The sequence below is a fragment of the Molossus molossus genome, unplaced genomic scaffold (genome assembly GCF_014108415.1).
Source record: "Molossus molossus isolate mMolMol1 unplaced genomic scaffold, mMolMol1.p scaffold_m16_p_24, whole genome shotgun sequence".
Lineage (NCBI taxonomy): Eukaryota > Metazoa > Chordata > Mammalia > Chiroptera > Molossidae > Molossus > Molossus molossus.
In genome coordinates, this window is record NW_023425360.1 from 11,023,682 (window position 1) to 11,045,944 (window position 22,263).

The window sequence follows — 22,263 nt, forward strand, 5'->3', positions numbered from 1 at the left end:
GTCGCAGGCTGGGCTGGCGGTGGAGGACCCCGTGCCAGGCCGAGGAGTTCAGAGAAGGGACTTGAGCAGGCAAGTGGCACATCGGGAAGATAAACCCCAGAGAGACCTTCCCTTCCATTTTACCTTACAAGACACTTTCCTCCCCAAAGATCACCCGCCCGTGGGTGCAGGGTTCTAGCCCAGGTGTAGGTAGTGACCACACCTGGGATGGTCCTTGCTCATCGCCGGGACTGTCCTCGGGCCCAGCCCCTGTTGGCCGACTCCTGCTGCAACCCACAGTAAGAGGTCTGTGGCCAAGGGGAGAACCACGCGAGGTGCCACGTTTGTCTGGATGAGTTGCGCCACACACAAGGGCGCGGGCATGTGTCTTGCTCTCCACAAGCTGTAGCCTTGCGGAGCTGCAGGCTACAATAAGCAGGGTCCGTGCACCGGGTTCTCAAGGTCGCCAGACCTTCGAGCCTTTGTGGGTGAACACGGCGTCTACATTCTCATAAACAACTGAGCGAGGATCTGGAAGCAGCCCGCAGTGGCCACACGGCCTTATTTATCCATGGTCCTGCGGAGCCTATCACACGCCCTGCATGGAGTAGACGCCTACTGGATGCTTGCAGAGTGACGGATTCGAGGACCCCTTTGGATATCAGCCGGGTCGCCCATGTACATAACTAGTCAACCGCGGTCCAAACTCACCTCTTCTTCCCCGGTGACTTGCAGGAAATGGCAGTATTCATCTTGAATGGACAGAAACTTGGCTCTTCTCGTCCCTTCAGCATCCTTAAGGCTAGCCAGGCTCTCTTGAAAATACTGCTCAGCCACATCTGAAGAAGAACATCAGGACAACCACTGTGAAAAGTGTTTGCCGATTTGAAATGGAGACAGAATAAACATGCTCTTAGCGGCGGTGAACTATTTGAAAATAACAAACATTTGCATAAGACAACCCAGTTCAGGAAACTGTCTTTTGCCCATTAAGCTGCCTGTCACATCAGAAAAGACCGAGGTCTCCGAGGGACACGGCAATTTACTTGCCTTGGTTTTTCATTCAGTTTAGCTCTCCCGGTGATGCACAAATGCAGACCGCCCCCCAGACCTGAAGGTCTGGGCAGGTTTTCAGGCCGATTCAAGAGACCCCTCTCTTTCAGTGGGGGGTGGGGAGGGTCTGTCCACTCTGAGACCAGCAGATACATTTCTAGAGGATTCCTCCCCATTTTCTCTCGGTAGGAGAAAATCCTGCTGCATGACATCCCTTTCACGAGCAGCTGACTCATGGAGAAAACATCCCAGACTCAGTGCTCAGACTAAGTGTTCCCTTTGGCAGCTCTGAGGATCTAAGGACAGCAAGTGTGACGTGAGGTGGCATTTCTTTGGTTGACTGAAAACACTACCCCCATGGACATTCCGTGGCTAGAAGTTAATGAGGGTGTTCAGGAGTGGCAGAGGTCAAGGGTATAGGTGGGAGCTGGGGCTGAAGGGGCAGGGACTGGGTTTCAGACCCTGGGCGTTGGCGCGTGGTGCTGTGCTCAGATGAAGGAGGTCAAAAAAGCTGGGGAGCATTTCCCTCCCCTTCCCGAGTAAGAATCCAGTCTCTCAGACAGATGGACACAGCCACACTTGACACCGTTCTAGCCCCTTTCTTGTCCATTTCTCCCACCTCGTGGTATCCCTTCCCTTAAGGGTCACATGCTGACCAACGGCCCCCCAAAAGCACCCCATTCAAGCACCCCTGATTGCTACATGCTCCTTTCCCTTCGTGGAGCTGATCTCACAGAGGTGCTGGGAGAAAGGAAGCTGTTCTGCCTAATTCAGACTAGTGTGTAAATGGCTCACGACCTCTGACTCAGGGAGACCTGGTCATGTTTTCCAAAGAGGATGCTTGTTAGCACATATGAAACTTTGGAAGGAGTGGAAGTGAAGGAGGAAGGAAGGGAGGGGAGAGAGGAAGGGATTTATTACTTAAACGAAAGCCAGCCCGATGACTGAGGTGAGGAGAGCTAGGTGTTGTGCTGGGACGTCAGAGACGGGCCCTGTCTGGCATCTGCCCTTGGGGTCAGCCTCCTCAAGTTCCTGCTTCCTTTCCTCATTTCGGAGGCATCAGCTTTACCAGAGGTCCAGCCTTTTCCCATTTCTGTCCCTGGAAGGTCTCTAGTCTGAGGGAGGCGGGCGGCAGGGGGCTGGTTCGCTGACCTCTGTCATCAGGTGCCACTCGACCCCACATCAGGACCCTGGTGTGTCAGAAGAGCCAGCGCTCAGAAGGAACAGAGGGAGGCAGAGGGCACCCACTGTGGGCACCTCCTCTGTCTGTCAACAGGAAACCGCTATCATCTTCACCTGGGACCCAAGAAAACGCCCCAAGGCAAGACCCTCCAAGCCCAGAAATCACCTTTCTGAATCCGGGCCACATGATTACTCTTTGTGGGGAGAGCGAACTGGACGGTCAGAGGTTATTCTCCGGGGGCTGAGCACCCGCAGGAGGTCCCTCTGGGACAAGTGGCAGCGGGACCTCCGAGGGCTAGGTCGCGGCAGTGCGGGCGGATGCCACCGCCCAGCGTGCCCCTTGTGCTGAGCCGGGCGGGGGCTCAGAGAGCCAGCAGTTCTAGCGCTCGCACATGGCCACCCCCTCCTGTTCTAGAACCCTCTGCAACCTGACGCCCTGGCCCAGCGGAGGGTGAGTCACTTTCTAAAGCAGAGGAGCAGGGCCCAGCTTGTACATCTGAGCCCTCGGCACAGGCCGAGTCCATTAATCTCCCGTGTGCACGCCAATCGAAGGGTTAGGCCGCCTGCGCAGTAGAGAGGGAGAGTGGCCGGGGGGCAGGGTGGCTCAGGTCCCCGTCAAGGCCGCGTCAGACTCTGTTCGTCTGTGTGGCTTCAGGCAAAGACTAAGAGGAATGCAGGGCTATGCCGGGCACACTGGGGGTCAGGAGGCTTTGCATTAAAGAAAGTCCCAGCAGCCCTGGGCTCACGCTGTCCTAGGCCAGAGCTGGCTAAGCGAGGGCAGCTTCTTAGGAGGGAGGCCTGTGCGTATAATGGGACAATTATCGTCGGTGACAGTCTGTGCTCTGCACTAACTGTGAAAGCATTAAGGACCCCAGGGAATTTGAAAATGGCCAGTCGTAAAGCCTCCCTTGGCCTGAACCCAGAGGAGCACCACCACCCGGCAAACAGATGGAACCCATTTAGATCCTGCTGGGCGAGCCCTGCGGGCACCTGCAGGGCTGGGGGTGGGGCAGGGGTAGCCTGAGGACATTTGAGGGAGCGCAGGACTGGCTGTCTCCTGCTGCCCAGCCCTGGGAGCTCCGCACGGGACCGGCTCCCTTTCGGGGGGCCTGGCCATGGCTCCCGGGAGCGGCACACCTGCTGCCCACTGGCTCAGTCCCAGGAGTCCACGGCTGTCTCTGGGGCATCAGTGGAGGGAGGTGACCAAGATGGTGGCATGGATGAGCCCGGCGCCCACAGGCCCAGTCAGGGACTCATCACCACGGGGATCTGTCCTCACCTCCAGGTCCTGATCAGGACCCCACCCCTCCCTGACCAGCGCTGGGGCCTTGCTTTGCCTCTAACTTGCATAGTGACCCTGGATACGCCTTGGACCCCAAATCTCTAGATAGGATGTGTTCTCCTTTTTTTTTTTTTATCCTCACCCGAGGACATTTTTCCATTTTTTGTTCAGGTAGAGTGGGAGGGAGAGAGAGGAACAGAGAGAAACATCGACGTGAAAGGAACACATCGAGTGGCTGCCACCCGCACGACCAACCAGGGCCGGGGACAAACTGCAACCGAGGTACATGCCCTTAGTGGGAACCGAACCCGGGTCTCTCCGGACTGCAGGCCGATGCTCTAACCGCTGAGCCAAACCGGCCAGGGCTAGATAGGATGTGTTCTATGAAGCCTTCCAGAGGTTTCTGAGAAGGGGTCCTTCTAATGATGACAGGCTTCCCTTTGCTTCTCTGCCCCTCCCCCCAGCCCCGCCTTTGGCACAGAGCAATGTGGATGCCGACATCTGCTTGGGGAGCTCAGAGGCAGGCCGGGCTCGGGCTGGCTGGTGTTTTGTGTAAGAGGTGGGCCCTGAGCGGAGCGGAGGAAGGACCTGTCAGAGCACACCTGGGTCAAGGCGGGTGGGAAGGCTGAGAAGGAATGAGGACGGAGCGGGGAAGAATGAGGCAGGCGGGGGGAGGGGTGCCGGTAGTAGCTTACACTCATCTCGACCAGCAGGGGCCGCTAAGGGGGCCCGGGAAGGCAAAGGACACCTGACTCTGGCTGCTCCCAGGTGGCCATGGGACCTGTCAGGAGCCCATTGGAGCTGAGTGCGTGAGTATGCAGGGGCTGTCTGACTTCTGGTCTCTCTGGGACACACAAGACCCAAGGTGCGTCGGTAACCCAGTGAGCGGGGGGCGGGCTGGGATGGGGCCGGGCCCAGCACGGGGCAAACTGAGACGGCAGGTCGCAGGAGGAAAAGGGAGGGCTGTGTGGGGTAAAAAAGAGGAGACTTCATCGAGATACAGTGCCCAGCTTCAGACACATATTTCATGTCTACTGTGCAAAATGTGGGCAGAGGCTGGGACAAGTGGGGGCCGGAGAGACGAAGGTAATGTGCACCCCATAAGTCTGGTCCACGCAGACAGGGACCCCACTCCCTGCCCCCAAGGCTCTGATGCGGCGCAGCCCGTTCCGTGTTGATGTCTCCGGACCCCGAGCAGCTCCCAGGCACACTGCAGCCCAGGCTGCAAATGAGGTCACTTCCAAACAAGGCAGCCTGTGCTCAGCGGGCTCCGCCTCCCCAAGGTTTACACTGAGATGGACTTGGCTGCAACACATCTCGTTTTCACATCCTTTACGAGAAGAGTTATAAACCCAAGGCCAATGCCCCGAGCACTTAGCAGGGCTGGGAGAGCTGTTACTACCAAGTTTGTCTATGGCTGCTCTGGGAAGCCAGCCTGGCTCAGGTTAGTGACATTCCGGGAGCCCGGAGTGAGAGTCCTTATGCAATCGCATCCTCCGTGACTTCTAGGGCAGTTTTGTCTGCATAGGAATGCAGGGAGGGCTCGGAGCAAAGGGCTTAGCCTCACTGAGCAACCTGAAGCACGCTGGCTTCTTGGCCAGGGGCATTTCCTCATCAGAGGGCAATGCCTTTCATGGGCATTCAGCAAGCAGGCCGTGGTGATTCCCCAAACAGCACATTTTCCCCATTAGTTATTCTTTTAATAAATACATTGTACTCAGCAAAGACAAGCTTAGGCACAGGGGAGCAGAGCTGAGATCCCATGCAGGTACATGCCCCTGGCACCCGGTGGAACGTGTTGGAGCTGACCACCCTCATCACACTCATGCTCTGCAGGCATGGAGCCGGCCACCAGGCGTGTTTCGCCTCACTAAGAGCCTGGAACATATCTGAGTTAGTCGCCATCGGTGACGGACTGATTTCATGTAAAAATCCAGATTTCCGCCTTCTCTTGAAGAAGCAGATCTGCCTTCCACACAGCAGCAAAGGGCTGGAGCGGAGTGGAACAGGGGAGGGGCTTCTCCAGTTTGCCACAGTCCCCACCACTCTCTATTGTCTCTCTCACACTATAGCCAACAGGTACCTGCCATCTGTAAGCGTGCTTGCTGCTACTCCTGTTTTCCAGGTTCCTATAGACATTTAGATTCATGACTCCATCAAACATGCCTCTGCATTTTAAAAAGTGTCTTATACCATTTGGGGAATGGAAGGTTTCCCCTGGCCCTGTTAAAGGAATTTTAGGCACCAATAAGCTGGTCAGAATGTTAGCCCTTTGGAGGTTTTGAGATTGATTGTCATGTATGGGGTTAGAATCAGAAAGGTCGCCTGCCCCCCCCCCCCCCCCAGCTCTACGAAGGCACCTAGAGCTCAAGGAGACCGGAATGAGGTGGGATGGACAGGGACAAACACCAGCATCCCTTCACCAACTCCTCCCTGGACCAGAGCCTCGGCCTGCCCAGGGATCTCTGCTGCTCCCTGCGGCATCCCTGCCAGCTTCTCCCACTCGCCCGCCTCCCCCACTTAGCCCAACCCCTGCTTCCTGAACCCCACCCCAAGCCTCCCTGGTATGTCGACGTTAGGCTGGCTCTGGCACGCTGAACCTCATTTTCTATAATAAATAATTATTTTTATCTGATATCTTAAAATACACGCTGGGTCTTCTTTATGAGTCAGATTCTGTTCCTGAGTATTCTGACCGAACGACACGAAGTCCGCGGAATGTGTGCCCTCCGTCCACAGTGCATGCTCTGGTCCCGGGGTGGCGGACTAAAGACCCCCCCCCCCCGGCCACCCCGGCTCACTGCTCTGCCTGCTATTCGGGGCTACGCAAAGCCATGTGAGTCCTGATTGGCCACTTCCTTTAGAGTCCCGGAACTGTAAGCCCATCCTAATCGGAAGCTCAGTCCTGCGGGCTGGACCAGGTCTCCAACAGGCCAGATCTGTTGCCATGGTAGTTCCACAACAATCCTCAAAAATAGATCACCTTTGAAAGCAGAGAGATTTCCCTGTCGGTCCAGCACGGATTCTCTGGGGCTCTTTTTTTTTATATATCCTCACCCAAGGACACATTTTTGCATTTATCTTCAGATCGAGCGGGAGGGAGAGAGGGATGAAGAGAGCGAGAGAAACATGGAGCTCTGTGGCTCTTAACAGCTGTGTTTGGATAAAGATTCACTGGATTTGAAAATAAAAGATTAAAGGCAGAACAGGGAGATGCCAAAGGACTCTGATCAAGCTGAGTGACACCGCTGAGATGACTGGCCAGAGCCCCAAGGCTCCCCGAAGGGCCGATGTCATAGCTCCGTCCACCTGCTCACCCATCCCAAAGGCCCAGAAGTGTGCAGGACAGGTGGGGAGCGGGCGCCCCCGTCGCCCACAGGAGGCTGGCTCTCACCCTGGTGCTCGGGCCTGCCGGAAGCAAAGGCGGCGTGGGCGACACGGTGCGCGGACAGCGCGGCCTCCTCTTCAGACGGCTCGCTGCTCAGGAGGATGAGGTGCGCCTGTTGCCATGGGAAGAAGAAACACGCTTGTTTACATGCTTGGCAGCAGCGGCCGGGAACTAGCTGTTCTTGGAGCGATAAGCAGAAAGACAAGGAACTTTCTAGCAAGCTGGACAATGTGATTTATGCGAAGCACGGTCCATTCTTGGGAGAGGTGGGTTTTAAAAGCATTGTGTGGGGGGGGGGGAGGACGCACTGGGTGCTGAGTCCAGGTGGCTGGATGCTGCGGCCAAGGCCACCCCGGAGTAAATCATTTAGAAGGCTGTGCTCCTATGACAGCAGAGGAGGTGGGAGGGTTCAAAGGGCAAGGAGATGGATTCAAAGGGCCAGTGCTGTGCAGAGGAAGTGGACAAGCCCAGACCCCTGCCCACTGGCCAGCCCAGCAAGAGGGAACCAACCCCCGTGTCAGCAGCCTCACCCACAAACCCAGATCCCCGCCCCATGCCTGACCCAGCAAGCCCATTTGCTCGCAAATTTGCCCATTGCAAGCCCTGGAGAGCTGCCAGGGCACAGAACACAGCTCAGTTCCTTGGTGGGGGAAAAAAAGTCCATTTTTACATTCTTTAAGGAGAAATACAACCCTGTGATCCTAGGGACATAAAATAATAATAAAACTTTCAAATAAAATGCATGATGTACCGCATAAATAAAAAGATATAAAATACATAAATAAAGAAAAAGGTAAAGTTACTTCTCATCTGCCTGTCAACATTAGGAGTTTTAAAAATACATGCGAGGCCCTGGCCGGTTTGGCTCAGCAGCTAAGAGCGTCGACCTGCGGTCCAGAGAGACCCGGGTTCGGTTCCCACTAAGGGCACGTCCCTCGGTTGCAGTTTGTCCCCGGCCCTGGTTGGGTCATCCGGGTGGTGGCCACTCAATGTGTCCCTTTCACGTCGATGTTTCTCTCTCTCTCTTCCTCCCTCTCCCTCCCACTCTATCTGAACAAAAAATAAAAATAAAAAAATGTCCTCGGGTGAGGATGAAAAAAAAAAAATGCATGTGAGTAATATGTTTACATTCATCCGATAAACAGATACTTACAGATTGCCTCCTACGGGAGGGGCATGGGCCAGAAAGCGAGGCAGTACGGAAAGAAACAGACAGAAAACACGAAGTCACACAGCACGCTGAGGTGGGAGAGCAGTTCACAATCGATTGTCGAAACAGAAAGACTGAAACACCGTGAGTTTAAAGGAGAGAACCGCTAGGCCAACGTACTAACAACAACTAACATTTAAGCTGCATACTTTAATTCTTTTTCACTTGTGATACCCACGGCAATTTTCGTGGCAGTTTTTATTGTCCTCATTTGATAGCTGGGAAAACTGAGGTTGCTGAATGGGTGACTCGCCCAGGGTGTCTCACAGCTGACAAAGGATGGAGCTAGGACTCGGACCTTGATCCTCTGACGTCCGATTTGCTTCTTGTGCCATCGGGAAGGCTGCTGTCCCGCCCCCTCCGGCCCACGCGGCAGGCAGTGCTGATGATGCCGCACACTCCACAGCCTCCAGGAGCCAGGACCAGTCCACGGGAGCCGGAACAGCAGAGAAAGGCCACACCACGGGAACCTTCTAGTCCAGACCAAGCAGGGGGGCAGGGGAGCCACAGAGACTTGCTCCTCTGATGACCAGCCTCAGGGAGACTGTCACGTGTGAACAGCAACCGACTTAGTACCTCTGGACTTTCTGTGGCGGGGGCTGCTCTCAATCCAGGTTGCTGGCCCTGACTTTCACGGCTGTGCTAGAACCGTCGGAATTGCATACTCATCGACGCTAATAATATCCTTTGTTTTGAAAAGACTTTTACTATTATAGGATATAAATCAATGGAAGAAGTGATTTGGGCAACCCCCGAGTTAGTCATTATCCTTCATTTGGCCTGAAGCTTTGACTTGAAGTGCTTTTCAAATAATGGGCACTCGGGGAAAGCAACTCCTTGGAAGCAAAGACAAAAGAAGCCCCAGGGACAGAGTCAAAGAAAAGGCAGAGTATAGAGAAGCCTGCCCCTTCCCAAGGCAAACGGAGTCCTGCCCACTTTGTTCCTGCCCTGGGCTCCTTCACGACCTCCACAGTCCACTACTGCTCAAAGCACCCGTGACTCATGCGTCACAAAGACTTTTAACACACAGGATCTGCGATGAAAACTCAAATGCAAAATGATTCCATGCATATTTTGTTTCTATCCACTTTGACTGTTCGGGTACCCTGGCTCGGCCACGCCCACGCAGCGTCTAGTCCTGGGCTGCCCCCCACATTCTCGCTGTCCATCCTCCTTCCTGCTGGGCCTGCCTTTCTTGTCTAGCTACAGTGCACCGTCCATCACTGTCAATGTCAAAAATGCCCTCAGCGGCCCTGGCCGGTTTGGCTCAGCGCTTAGACGTCGGCCCGTGGACCAGAAAAATGCCCTCAATTCCACTGAAACATGATCTGAGGTGGTAAAAAAAAGGGGGGAACCACCTAAATACCCACCAGCAGGAGGGATGAATGTATTATGGTTGATTTATATGACGACTGACCCCTTGCTACATATCCTAACATGCTTCCATGTCAAGAACAAGCCACTGAATGGACAAGCAACTTACAAAGGGACGCAAACATCATGGCATCACTGATTTTCACGTTTCTAAGCAACAGAACCTTCCATGCTTCTCTAATAGACAAAACAGGTAATAGACAAAGCAGGGAAGCAGGTGGAGAGGGCCTGGAAGCCCCCCACCTGCTCTCACCCAGCGACCCCCCCAAAGAGCCTCCTCAGAACATGGGGGCTCGGGGTGACAGAGATTCAGAGCCACAGTTCCAGCGGTGCAGCAGGCTCCTCGGGAAGAAAGGGCCCAGGAACGTCATAAAGCCATGATGTGCTTCTACAACCTTTCCGACCAGACCGCTGCGCACAATTCCGAATGATCTTTTGTTGGCTAAGAGGACACACACCCCTGTTACATGCATCTAAGAGCACCGGGGACCGGCCGGCAGAGTTCAAGGAGGCACAGGAGCCGCTGGCCCCTCCTGGCTTTCTGCAGGGGCGCGAGTGACGGCCCGCTGGGTGTCTGCGGCTTGACCGCACTCAGGCCTCGACATTTATTCATCCCCGAGGGCTCGAATCTCTCTTCGCCCGTCCTTTGCTGTTTTCGCTGTTTCGCGGCTAAACGTTTATCAACTGTTGTCTTCGCTGCGGAGGGCGGTTTAATATTCCTAACTCCCTTGGGCTGCTGGCATGTTGCACTCGGCGTAAAACAAAAGCACATACATGCAAGAACCCTTGAAGAGCCATTTGAACCTTTAGAAACCATACTGGGCGAGGTGGTGAGTTAAAAATCCCCATTCACAAGACCAGCCAGCTCCAGGCCTGCCGCGGTGCAGAGCGGCTACTGCATGCTGCCCACCGTACGTTTCCGGGGGAAGCCAGCGGGTCCTCGATGCTCGCACAGCGGTCGCTACAACGTGGCCACCGCCAGTCCCCTAACGGGGCCTGTCCCCTCGCATTTGGGAAATGTGCAATAGTTCTTGAAGAGAAAACCTGATGATGAGTAGTAACAAGGGTGTTTCTTGCACGGACACTCCACTTGAAACACCCGGATGGCTCCGAGTGGAACCCCAGCTCTTGCTGAGATAGATGTTCTAATCAATGCTGGAAGAGACCAGCATTGATTAGGCACCTACTCCTGCCCGGCGTGCTGCTCTGTGAACCACAGGCGAGCAGCCCGCTTAACCTCAAGAGGCCAGTGAGAGTGATGTCAGCCCAACTTCCTGAGCAAAAATGAAGCCTCAAGGACACTTAGCAACCGGCTGAGGTCACACAGTGGCAGAACAATGGTTCGAGCGAAGGCCGGGGACTCCAAATTGCTTGCTTTTCTAGTCTGAGGTCTGGTGATGAAGAGGGGCAAGGGTCCCAAAGGATGATTCTTCTCTAATCGATGTACTAATTCACTATTTAAGAGTCAGGGTTGCGAAGTAGTACCCCTGGCCCCGGAATCGAGTGGGCTGGTTCGGGGACAGTGAGCTGTCAATATGTGGACACCTAGGCAGCTCCTGAGGACTAACGGGAGAGGGGCACCAAAGAGGGGACAGTCAGGCAGCGGACGGTGGGTGGAGCACGCGTCAAGGGGCTCCCACCACGTGCCCGTGTCTCTGCTTTGATTCTCAGCTGTGCCTTAATTCAACAGCTCAAGCGCACTTGCCACTGTGAGGTGTGAGCCTGCGGGTTTTTTAACCGGCCAGCTGTGGCGCTCCGTGGATTTTGCTCTCAGCCCTGCCAAAGCCCGGCGCGGACGCCCTTGTGCGAGGCAGGGTCACGCCGCAGCCGGAGGGTGCCACTTCCTTTTCTGCCCCATCTCTGCCCAGTAGGGAAGCCTTTCATGGTGGCACATACCACAGGGGCTTTGGGGCTTCTGGGGGGCCTTGGCTCAGAGAAAGACGGAGCTGGGAATCCCTGGGGGAGCAGATGAAAGGGAAGTCACTGGGTGCCCAAGGCAATAGAAAGCTGAGTTCTCAGGGCCCCAGAGCGAGCCAGGTTCTTTTAATAGTCAGAGAAAGTCCCCGGGGCAGCTCTCCAGTCGTCAATTTTAGCTCCTCCAAAGAGCTGGAGCGCACGGCCCCACCCTCTCTGTGAGGGTTCGCACCAAAATAGACGTGCTGGGGGCTTCTAGTTTCGCCCTCTTTTGGTTGCAAGTGTGCTTTTTCTTACAACTGAACTAGGTTTTTAATTGGAACGGTTATACCTGCATATAATTTTTAAAATCCTCAGCGGTCGAAGAGAAGAGACAAAATTTTAAATGCCCCCACCTTCTGTCTGTAAGTCACACCCTCCCTTCTCCCCGGTCCACCTGATTCCTTATAGCTCAGGGCTGTTTCCTGTGTACCTCTGGGAAATACTGATATGCTTCATACAAAACACACACGTACAGGCACATGTTCTTACACACACACACACACACACACACACACGCCGTAACCTGGCCTAGCCCTTGTCTCAGCTCAGCTTTATCACCCACCACCCCCTCTGGGCTCTCCCTACTGTGGTTCCTCTTGCCTCTTCTCAACCCTTGGGGCGTGTCATCATCAACCCCAGAGGACCCCACACCAGGTCAGAAAGTCCCGTTGGGCCCTGGCCGGTTTGGCTCAGCGGTTAGAGCATTGGCCTGCGGTCCGGAGAGACCCAGGTTCGGTTCCCGCTAGGGGCATGTACCTCGGTTGCAGTTTGTCCCCGGCCCTGGTTGGTCGTGCAGGTGGCAGCCACTCGATGTGTCCCTTTCACATCGATGTTTCTCTCTCTCTCTCTCTTCCTCTCTCTCCCTCCCACTCTATCTGTGCAAAAAATGGAAAAATGTCCTCGGGTGAGGATAAAAAAAAAAAAGAAAGAAAGTCCCGTTGGGAGCTCTTGCCCCTGGCACTGCTCCCGTGGTGCACGTCACCGTCGCAGTTTCGGGTCATCAGCGTGATTATTCAGCTGAGGTCTATCTCAGCCACGAGGCTGCTGCTGTGGGCAGGGCCCTGACACCTGAACCTTCTGTCACAGACCCAGAGCCCACCACATGGATTTCCTCACTTGCTGCCTGAAGGAACATTTCAGTCTGCGTCTGGCGTTTGAAAATAATGATACACTTTGAACACCTGTCATGTTAGATCCTATACATCCGTCCCATTTCCCTTAGTGGCTCTCCAGTATTCTGTCATATGGACACATCATCATTTCATAACCAGTCCCTTATGAATGGATTTCAGGGTATTTCTAATTTTTCGATATTGCCAACTCTTTCTTTCTTTAAAAATTTTTTTTTCCCTCTTTATTGATTTTAGAGACAGAGGAAGGGAGAGGGAGAGAGAGAGAAACACCGATGAGAGAGAACATTAACTGGCCGCCTCCTGCACGCCCCCCACTGGGGATCGGGCCCACAACCTGGGCATGTGCCCTGACCGGGAATTGAACCAGCGACCTCCTGGTCATGGGTCGATGCTCAACCATTGAGCCACACCGGCCGGGCACCAACAACACTTTCACTACCAGACCACACTTGTACATGTCTCTCCATCAGGTAAATTTCTGAAACCGATGGGTCCAAGTGTCAGTGCATTAAAACTGGAGAGGGCATATCAACTGTTTTCTCCCAAAGTGGTGCCAATCCCCACTCCTACCAATAGGGCGTGAGGATGCCAGCTTCCCCACACCCTTGTCACCACGGGGCACCGTGGAATAATTTTATTTTGCTCACAGGTCGGTGAACAACAGTACCTCCTTGGTTAAGTGATAGGTCTTTAATAACAAATGAGGCTCAGGATTATTTCTGTATGGTTACTGGCCTTCCGTGTTTCTTCTCCTATCAGTTATCTGTGCCTGCCTTTTGTCCAGATTTCTATTGAGTTGTGGTCTAGATTTTATAAGAACTCTTTATATTTTCCCCCTCTTTGGCAATTACATTTTGACTTTCTTATATTTTGTCACAAAGGGGTTTTTCATTTTTATGCTGTCAAATTCATCAGTCTTTCTTTTTTTTTTTTTTATCCTCACCCAAGGACACTTTTTGTTCAGGTAGAGTGGGAGGGAGAGAGAGGAAGAGAGAGAGAGAGAGAAAAACATCGACGTGAAAGGGACACATCGAGTGGTTGCCACCCGCATGACCGACCAGGGTCGGGGACAAACTGCAACCGAGGTACATGCCCTTAGCGGGATCCGAACCCGGGTCTCTCGGGACTGCAGGCTGATGCCCTAACTGCTGAGCCAAACTGGCCAGGGCAGTCTTTCTTTCTTTTTCCTCCGCTCTCTGTCCCTCAATCTGGACCCCCCGGTGCGTAGGCAAGGGCACAAGCCACATGCCAGCATCAGCTACTTCTGGGAGGGGAGGCCTGGAATGGCTTGGAACTCAGGTCTTTGCATTTTTCTGTCTGGCTGGATTTTTGAAAATATAAAGAGCATTATCATTTTTATTTAAAAAAAATATATATATATAACTTAAAAAGAAACTGCACGGCACACAGATGATACCGGTCTTAGCACATTTTCATGATGCGTAAAATCATCATGGCCGTCTGCAGCTTTTCTAATTTTACATTTTAAAAAAGGCTGGTATTTTCAGAGATTTTTTTTTTTTTTTTTTGGTGGTACATGCCCCTAGCGGGAACCGAACCCGGGACTCTCTGGTTCGCAGGCCGACGCTCAACCTCTGAGCCAAACCGGCCAGGGCCAGAGATTTTGGAATTATAAGCAGCACGGCAGAGAGCACACACGGCAGTGAGCAAGGACTGCCGCCGGCCGAGCCGTGTGAGCACCTCTCGGCCAGGGCCAGCGACTCGCCCCGCGCGGAGCCTGGAGCAGGAGTTTCGGGTCTCAGAGCCTTCGGTAGAGTAACTGCCAGGTTAGATCATTTCGTTATACTTTGCAAATCAAGCTTCCCTAAATCTGGGAAGTCCTGAGCCGCAGCACTGCTCGGAAAACTGGAGCGAGACAGGCAATCCGAGTGTCAGGGTTGCGAAAAGGCCGCACAAGCCAGTGTGGTGTTGGTTTACACCCCCGGAAACACCCCCTCCCCACCCGGAACACTCTGGCTCGCAGAAAGGAATCCTGTCATTTTTCTTCTGGATAGGAACCTAGGACTCTGGGGCCAAAGTCTGCCAGGGGGAGTTTCAGAAACAATCACATTTGCTTGGTTTCCTCACAGGGGCTCTGTGGGGTTGGCTTCGTTTTCCTCCATTTTAATGCGTTAGTTCCCCAGATACTTTGGAACTGTTCTATGTTCTGCAGAAAATGAAAGGTCCTTTCTCTCTGGGTGTTTCTCTCACTCCAAAGGAATGCAGAGCGAGAAACAAGACGGGGGACAATAAAACCCCTTCTGTTTGTGTGTCTTTGATCAGTGGCTTTTAGGCACGGGCTCCCTCCGAGGGCTGTGGCCACGCTGAACCTTCCTGCGTCTTAGGTAATGTTCCGAAAGCAAAGGGGAGCCTTAGTGAAGGTTTAATAATGACTGTTAATCAATAAAAGTAGCTTGTACCGGGAACATGCCCCATGGCTCACACAGCTCTTTCCGTCTCGAACCCCTGAGCAGCTCTGTGCAGCGGTTGGGTCGTTTTTCCTCTTTTCTTCAGAGGTTAAGTGACTTGGATAATCAAACGGAAGAATCTGAATGCCAAATCAAGTCTCCTGATTTCAAATCCAATGCTATTTTGACTCCACCAAGCGATCTCTTTAATAATTATCAGCAAGGATTCATTGAAACTCTCTAATCTTTATGAACCTCAAGAATAAACAACGATGAAAGTCCCCTACCAAACTTGACAAGTATTACAAAAATGAGTGGATTCCGCTATAGCCTTGAGACAGAGAAATCCTTCTATGATTCAAAACCTCGTAGTTCCCCGGAGGTCAAGCTCTGCGTGACCTTCAGACCCACGCACACGCTCTGGACTCTGGTCAGTCTCCCTCGTCTCTCCGCGCATCCGGAACCAGGGAGCTCACTTATTATCTCACTATACGGTCTTGTTTCTGTCCTCATCGTTGCCCTACTGCTCCCCACAACAAGGTCATCAGTGAGAGAAAGAGAAAAGGAAGAAGAGGAAAGGAAACCATTTTACAAATGCGTAAGTACCACGGTGCATCAGGCACTGCGCTAAGCACTTTACACAGATTATCTCCTGTATCCCCCCAGCTACGCCGTGTCCTCCATGACAGCAAAAGGAATCAAGACACAGAAACTCTCTCTTTCATTTTTACTTTCTCCTGTTTTTCTTGCAAGTTCGTCCCTGGCAGGTTACCCACTTACTGTGTTTAAGAAGGTGACTTCCTGACCTATTTCTGAGCTCGTCTTCACGACCTACTTGTCTGGCTGTTGTTTCCATGTGCCTCCCTGGTGGCTCAGACTCGCCATCACAACCCGACTTGGCCATCTGTCCGCCCCTCAGTTACACGTGCACCCCACTGTGAATCGCACAAACGTCCGCTCGGTTCCTCGGACCAGAGGCCCAGGAGTCCCCTTTGACTCTCCCCCCACATCCAATCGATCTCCATATCCCACCAGTTCTGCCTCCTAAATTGTTGCTAAACCGCCTACTTCTCTCTCCCGTACTCATCATCCTCGTTCAAGCCGCCATCCCGTTCAGCCTGCGCCACCTCGACAGCCTCCTGACCACTTCCTCCATTTCCACTCTAGTCGCATCCTCCCCGATCCGTTCCCTACATAGCAGCGAGAATACTTTTTCTAAAACCATACTGGGTTTGAATCTGGGTTATGCCACTTATTGGCATAAATACTATTCCTGGATATATCACTCAACCTTGACCTTCCTTGCCTATAAACTGGAAATGGTAACATGTCGCTGGGTAGCAGTAATATTTAAGAGAGATAATCCAGACACAGTGATGGGATGAGACACTCTACCAATCTGGGGGCGGGAATAGAGAGGTCAGATACATTTAAAAAATAGCAATAAAGACCTCTCAGCATCATGTCACTGTATCTCATTTGAAATAACAGGCATGGATTAGTCTGTCTTTCACAATTCTAACAGGAAAAAATGCTCAGAAAACAATGTGCTTTCAGCAGATGATATGATACAGAAACATCGCACTCACTGTGATGCTTAATTTTATGGGTCAACTTGGCCAGGCTACGGCGCCCAGTTGTCAGGTCAAACGCTAGCCCGGATGTTGCTGTGGATGTATTTCGCAGAGGTGATTAACAGCCTTTGAGTAAAGGAGATGACCCTCGATAATATTGCATTAAAGGCTTAAAGAGCAAAAGGGTGATGTTTCCCAGGGAAGAAGGAATTCTCCCTCAAGACCGGAACATCTTATTGCATTTTCGGCGGACCTGCCTACCCAGTGGACTTCGGACTTGGCAGCCCCCACCATCATGTTCCTTAAAATCACTTCTCTCGGTTCGTTTTTCTGGACCACCTTGGCTGACACACTCACGGAGTCACCTTATGGTGACAAGTAGAACAGCAGCTAGCCTGTGACAGTGTAAGAGGCGTCAGGCAGAGGTTTTACCGTGTAGCAGAAAAGAACCCTAATCAGTGTAATCACATAAACTTTAGACGGATAAATCCTACCGGATAAAAGGTGCTCTCTGGGAAATAAGACTTAAATCATGCACCTGGTATGAGAAAAGCCATTGGCAGGGACTCTCGGGCTGTGAGGGCAACAGAGGGGCTGACTGTACCCCACACCCACCCACGCGGCCACCTCCACGAAGATGCTCGCTGACCGTCTGCTTCAGGCCACGTGCTCTACTTATTACAGCAAGTCCCAAAGCCAGACGTTCTCAGAGATGCGACTTCCCTCGTGTTTCTGAGAAGCACGGGGTTCTAGAACAGCCGGGGTGGCCAAGATGCTGCAGCTCACCTGTAGAAAATGGCTGATGGCTGCGTCATGACGTTTCAGGGCTTGTTCGACACCTGCTAATCCCCGCAGTACTGGCACACATTCAAGACTCTTTTCGCCTTTACTGGTCTCCATGTAGTCTAGAGCTTCTTGGTAGTGGGCCAGGGCTGCTTTTGATTTCTTCTGACCTTGATACAGCCTAAAAAAAATCAAAGTGATTCTTTTTAGAATCATTAAAATAGCAAAAACTGGAAATTCAGGTGGTCTGGTGGTGAGGATTTGGGTCTCTGATCCCTGGTGTCCAGGCTCATGTCTTAGCCAGCTATGACTTTTTTTCCCTTCCCAAATCAGAAAATAATGAAAGTGGGGTCTTACCTCCATCACCAACTCACTTAGAGCATCAGTCAACTTCAGGTAATCTGGTCTGTCTCTGTTTGCCTGCCATATGCGCCCCAACTGGGGATCGAACCCACAACCCAGGTATGCGTCCTGACCGGGAATCAAACCCGCACACTTTTGGTGTATGAGACAATGCTCCAACCAAGTGAACCACCCAGCCAGGGACAATCACTACTGTTTGTAAAGGGCCTACCATGCAGGGTACCCAGATGCTTCAATGTGGGGTCCACGTCATCATCAAAGCAACCCTGTGACAGACTACTGTTCCTACTTTAACAGACAGGTCGAATGGATGCTGATTGGAACCTGGGGCTACCTGATTCTAAAGCCCACATGGTCAGTGACACCACGTCACGTCCCTTAGGAATACCTGGGAAGTGTCCTGTTGATGGCCTGTGGAAAGTTTACTTAGGATGGGTACAGGTGAGGGCTGGTTCAGCACAGCAAGGACAAGCCAAGGGCTTACTGGGCAAGCTGTGTAAGACTTTGAAGACATTAGCAGTCAGAGATAAAGCCTGGCCAGGTCATGTGTTTTGGAGCAGCGTTTCAATTGGTCAGCACAATCATGCCATGTAGAATCATTGCAATAACTGTGTGTGTGTGTGCGCGCATGTGCATGTTGTATGTGCAATGGTGTACATATGCAGACAGCTACCTGTCTCTGGGGAATCTAGTAACCAGGATAGAAAATATTCTTAATACTCGCGAAGGGTTTGCCCATTTTTGCTCATGACTTTCTTGACCATACTTAAAACAACTGCGGGAATAGGAACACACGATTGGATTCACTCTCCAAAGTTCATAAATAATTACTGAAAGAAGCGGTGTGAGGAGCAGAGGCAGACAGGTAGAAGGGACGCAGCTTTGGGCCACCGTGGGGATGAAAGGCACGGGGCATGAGTCACTGTGGCACTCATCTGTCCGCCCAAGGACAAAAGAGCTGGCCTGGCCTGGTGGGCACCATAAAAGGAGACACAGATGGAGAAGTGGATGCACCTAAAAGATACCCTTTTAAGAGAAACACAAATCCTGTGTGAGCTGCCTGAGAAGTTTTCCTGGTCTCCACCTCCAAGACCTGGCGAAAGAGAAGCCCCTTGTGGTTGGGAGTGTAACTACAGAAATGCACAAAAAGAGAGCCTCGTTGCTTTCTAAAGCAGATCAGTTTGGACAAAATATTCACACTTCAAAAAGGGAACAAAGCCAAGTGACTGAATAAAAACCATCCGTTTAAACATGCTGATTACTGCCCTGGCCGGTTTTGCTCAGTGGTTAGAGCATCAGCCCACAGACCGATGAGAACCGGGTTCGATTCGGGTCAAGGGCACATACCTCGGTTGTGGTTCATCCCCAGCCGTGGTTGAGGTTGTGTGGGAGGCAACCAGTCGATGTGTCTGTCTCACATCGATGTTTCTCTTTCTTCCCCTCTATTACTCTCTCTCTCTCCCACTCTATCTGAACAAAAATGGAAAAATATCCTCGGGTGAGGATTTAAAAAATTAAATGAAATGAAAAAAAACATGCTAATTACAGCGACTGGGTCAAGGTGAAGATTCAGGATGGAAAAAAAGTAGCCAAGTTTGAAACAACTCTGCTGAATACAAGGTAACTTTGTAGGACAGATGAGAACCTGAACTTGATTTGTCAGGTATGCAGCACAGATGCGTATGAGGTACACCATCTGCTGGCAAGGTTTGGTACTGCTCATTTGGAAAGCAGAAGACGTGCCTGATTCTGGCAGAGGAAGAAAATTTACTCTCTTTTGTAGCAACATTGTTCAATATTAAGTACAAATAACGTTAGTCAGATGGCAACAGATGGTAATAAATATCAGCTCTTGGACCTCTGATTTGCATATTTCTTATCTTACAATGCAAAATAGAATATCTACGTCTGGGCAGGGAGAAATTCTGGCCCGGTAGTCTTTCACAATCATGACTCTCTTCCTCCTCCCACTACATAAATAGAATCATACTATACGCACTCTTTGGCGTCTGGCTTCTTTCACAAATATGTTTGTAAGAATCATCATGATGTTACGGACAGGAGTACTCTGATCATTTTCTTTGTATGAACATATCATAACTTTATATCTATTTTACTTTTGATGAACATTTGGGTTTGTTTCTGATTCTTGGCTATTGCCAGTAATGTGCCTTTGGACAGTCTTCACTGTGTCTCTTAGTGAACATGTACTGAACATGTATGCATTTCTGTTGGGTGTGTATTTAGGCATGATACTGCTGGGTCATAGAGTATGCAAACTCTCAGATAGAGTAGATAAAGCCAGTTTTCTAAAGTAGCTATATAAAATATTTTCTAAACAACAGCAAAAGAGAAAGCATAGAAGAGGCATAACATCCTTGTCGACACTTGATATTATCAATCTTTTAAAAAGTTTAGCTGTTCTAGTGGACATGCAGTATCTTAAGGCTTTATTTATTTATTTTTTGTTAATCCGCACCCGAGGATATTTTTTCCATTGATTTTTAGAGAGGGTGGAAGGGAGGGAAGGAGGAGAGAGAGAGAGAGAGACATGGATGTGACAGACACATTGATTGGTTGCCTCCTGCATGCGCACCAACGGGGTTCAGAGATTGAACCTTCAACCCAGATACATACCCAGGACAAAGAACCAAACCCACAACTCTTCAGTGCGAGGGCCGAACCTCTAACCATTGAGCCACACAGGCCAGGATGTATCCTATGATTTTACATTTCACTCATCTGATGACAGATGAGATGAAACACCATTTAACGTTTAGTAGCTACATGAGTAAACTTTTTTTGTGAAGTCTCTTGCCCAAATTTCTATTCAGTTGTTTGTCTTTGTTTTAGTGACATATTGGAGTTCTTTACAGATTCTAGATACAAGTCCTTTGTAAGTTACATGTATTACAAATATCTTCTTCCTCTCTGTGGTACGAAATACATGGTGATTTCAATACAGAAAAACATGTACCAAGCAGAAGGGGAAAAGAGGATGAACATACTCAAAGGACCTTGCATCATCCAGGAAGTGGTTATTGACTAATTTTGATTGGAGCATAACAAGTCAGGGATATAACCACAAACTCTATGGTGACCATGGGAAGAAAAGTAAAATAATGTATAACTTATCAGTTAATAGGCAGGAAAATGGAATGATAAAAATATGTGACCATACTGAAAAGAGGAAAGAAAGGAACATAAAACTGGTAGGAGAAAAGGAAATTTAAACTCAAACATATCAGCAATTAAAACAAAACAAAAAATGAAGACTGAAAATTAAGAGATAGAAAAATATTTTAGGACAACTTAGACCAAAAGAGAGCTACAGTATCAATTTTAAGATCAGGTACAATAGATTATAGATATATGGAACAACAGACAATAAACAGTGACCAATTGATAGATTTAGCATGGCCGGTGTGGCTCAGTGGATTGAGTGTCGTCCCATGGACTGAGAGGTTCAACTCCTGGTCAGGGCACATGCCCGGGTTGCAGGCTCCATGCCCAGGAGGGGTGTGTGGGAGGAAGCTGATCGATGTTTCTCTCTCACATCGATGTTTCTATCTCTCTTACCCTTCCTCTCTCTCTCTCTAAAAAAAAAAAAAAAAATCAATAAAAAGATATTTAAGCCCTGGTCAGTTTGGCTCAGCAGTTAGAGCGTTGGCCCGCAGACCGAGGAGTCGAGGGTTTGATTCTGCTCAAGGGTACGTATCTCATTTGTGGTTTGGTCCGTGGCCCTGGTCAGGGTTCTGTAGGAGGCAGCTGGTTGATGTGTCTCTCTCACATTGATGTTTTTCTCTCTCTCTCTCTTTTCCTCCCTCCCCCTCCCTCCCTCTCTCCCTCCCTCCCTCCCACTCTGTCAGAAAATAAATGGAAAAATATCCTCAAGTGAAGATTTAAAAAAAAAAACACATTAAAAAAAAGAAAAAAAGAAAAAATAATAATAGATTCATGGCCCTGGCTGGGTTGCTCAGTTGGTTAGAGCGTTGTCCTGATACACCAAGGTTGTGGGTTCGATGCTCAGTCAGGGCACAAACAAGAATCAACCAATGAATGCATAAATAAGTGGAACACCAAAACAATGTTTCTCTCTCTCTCCCTCAAATCAATAAATAATAGATTAAGAAAAGATGCTGCTGTTTTAACCTCCCACCCAACAGAATAGATCAGATTATATAAAACAATGCCTGGCAGAACCATGGACAGCGCTAGATACTTCACTAATTGTGCGTCAACATTTAAGCACACTTATCTTCAAAACTAACACATCAAATTGGCCAAAGATACACAAAAATATACATCTGAATAACATAATTAACAACGTCACGCTAAGACAGACTTATTACAACCTTACACTCAACAAGCAAAGAATAAAATGTCCCTAGTCGCTCACTGGGAACCTTCGTGAAACTTGACCATGGACTAGATCCCCAGGAAAGCTTTGTAAACTTCAGAGTCCATACTACACAAATATGTTTCTGTCTATAATATAATAAAATTAGGCATCAATAACACCCAAACACCCTGAAAGATCTCAGATATCTTCAAACTAAAACACATATCGCATGAATA

At 50.6% G+C, this 22,263-nt stretch overlaps 1 protein-coding gene across 1 annotated transcript in view; it reads right to left on the bottom strand.

Annotated features, from left to right (window-relative positions):
- TTC23 (tetratricopeptide repeat domain 23) overlaps positions 1-22,263 on the bottom strand; it is a 50,618-nt gene that overhangs the window by 16,536 nt on the left and 11,819 nt on the right. Inside the window, exons 6-8 of the mRNA XM_036277926.1 lie at positions 17,326-17,503; positions 6,891-6,996; positions 691-818 (exon numbers count right to left, since the gene is read on the bottom strand). Of these exons, the coding sequence (XP_036133819.1) occupies positions 691-818; positions 6,891-6,996; positions 17,326-17,503 (412 nt within the window). The remainder of the gene's footprint in view (positions 1-690; positions 819-6,890; positions 6,997-17,325; positions 17,504-22,263) is intronic.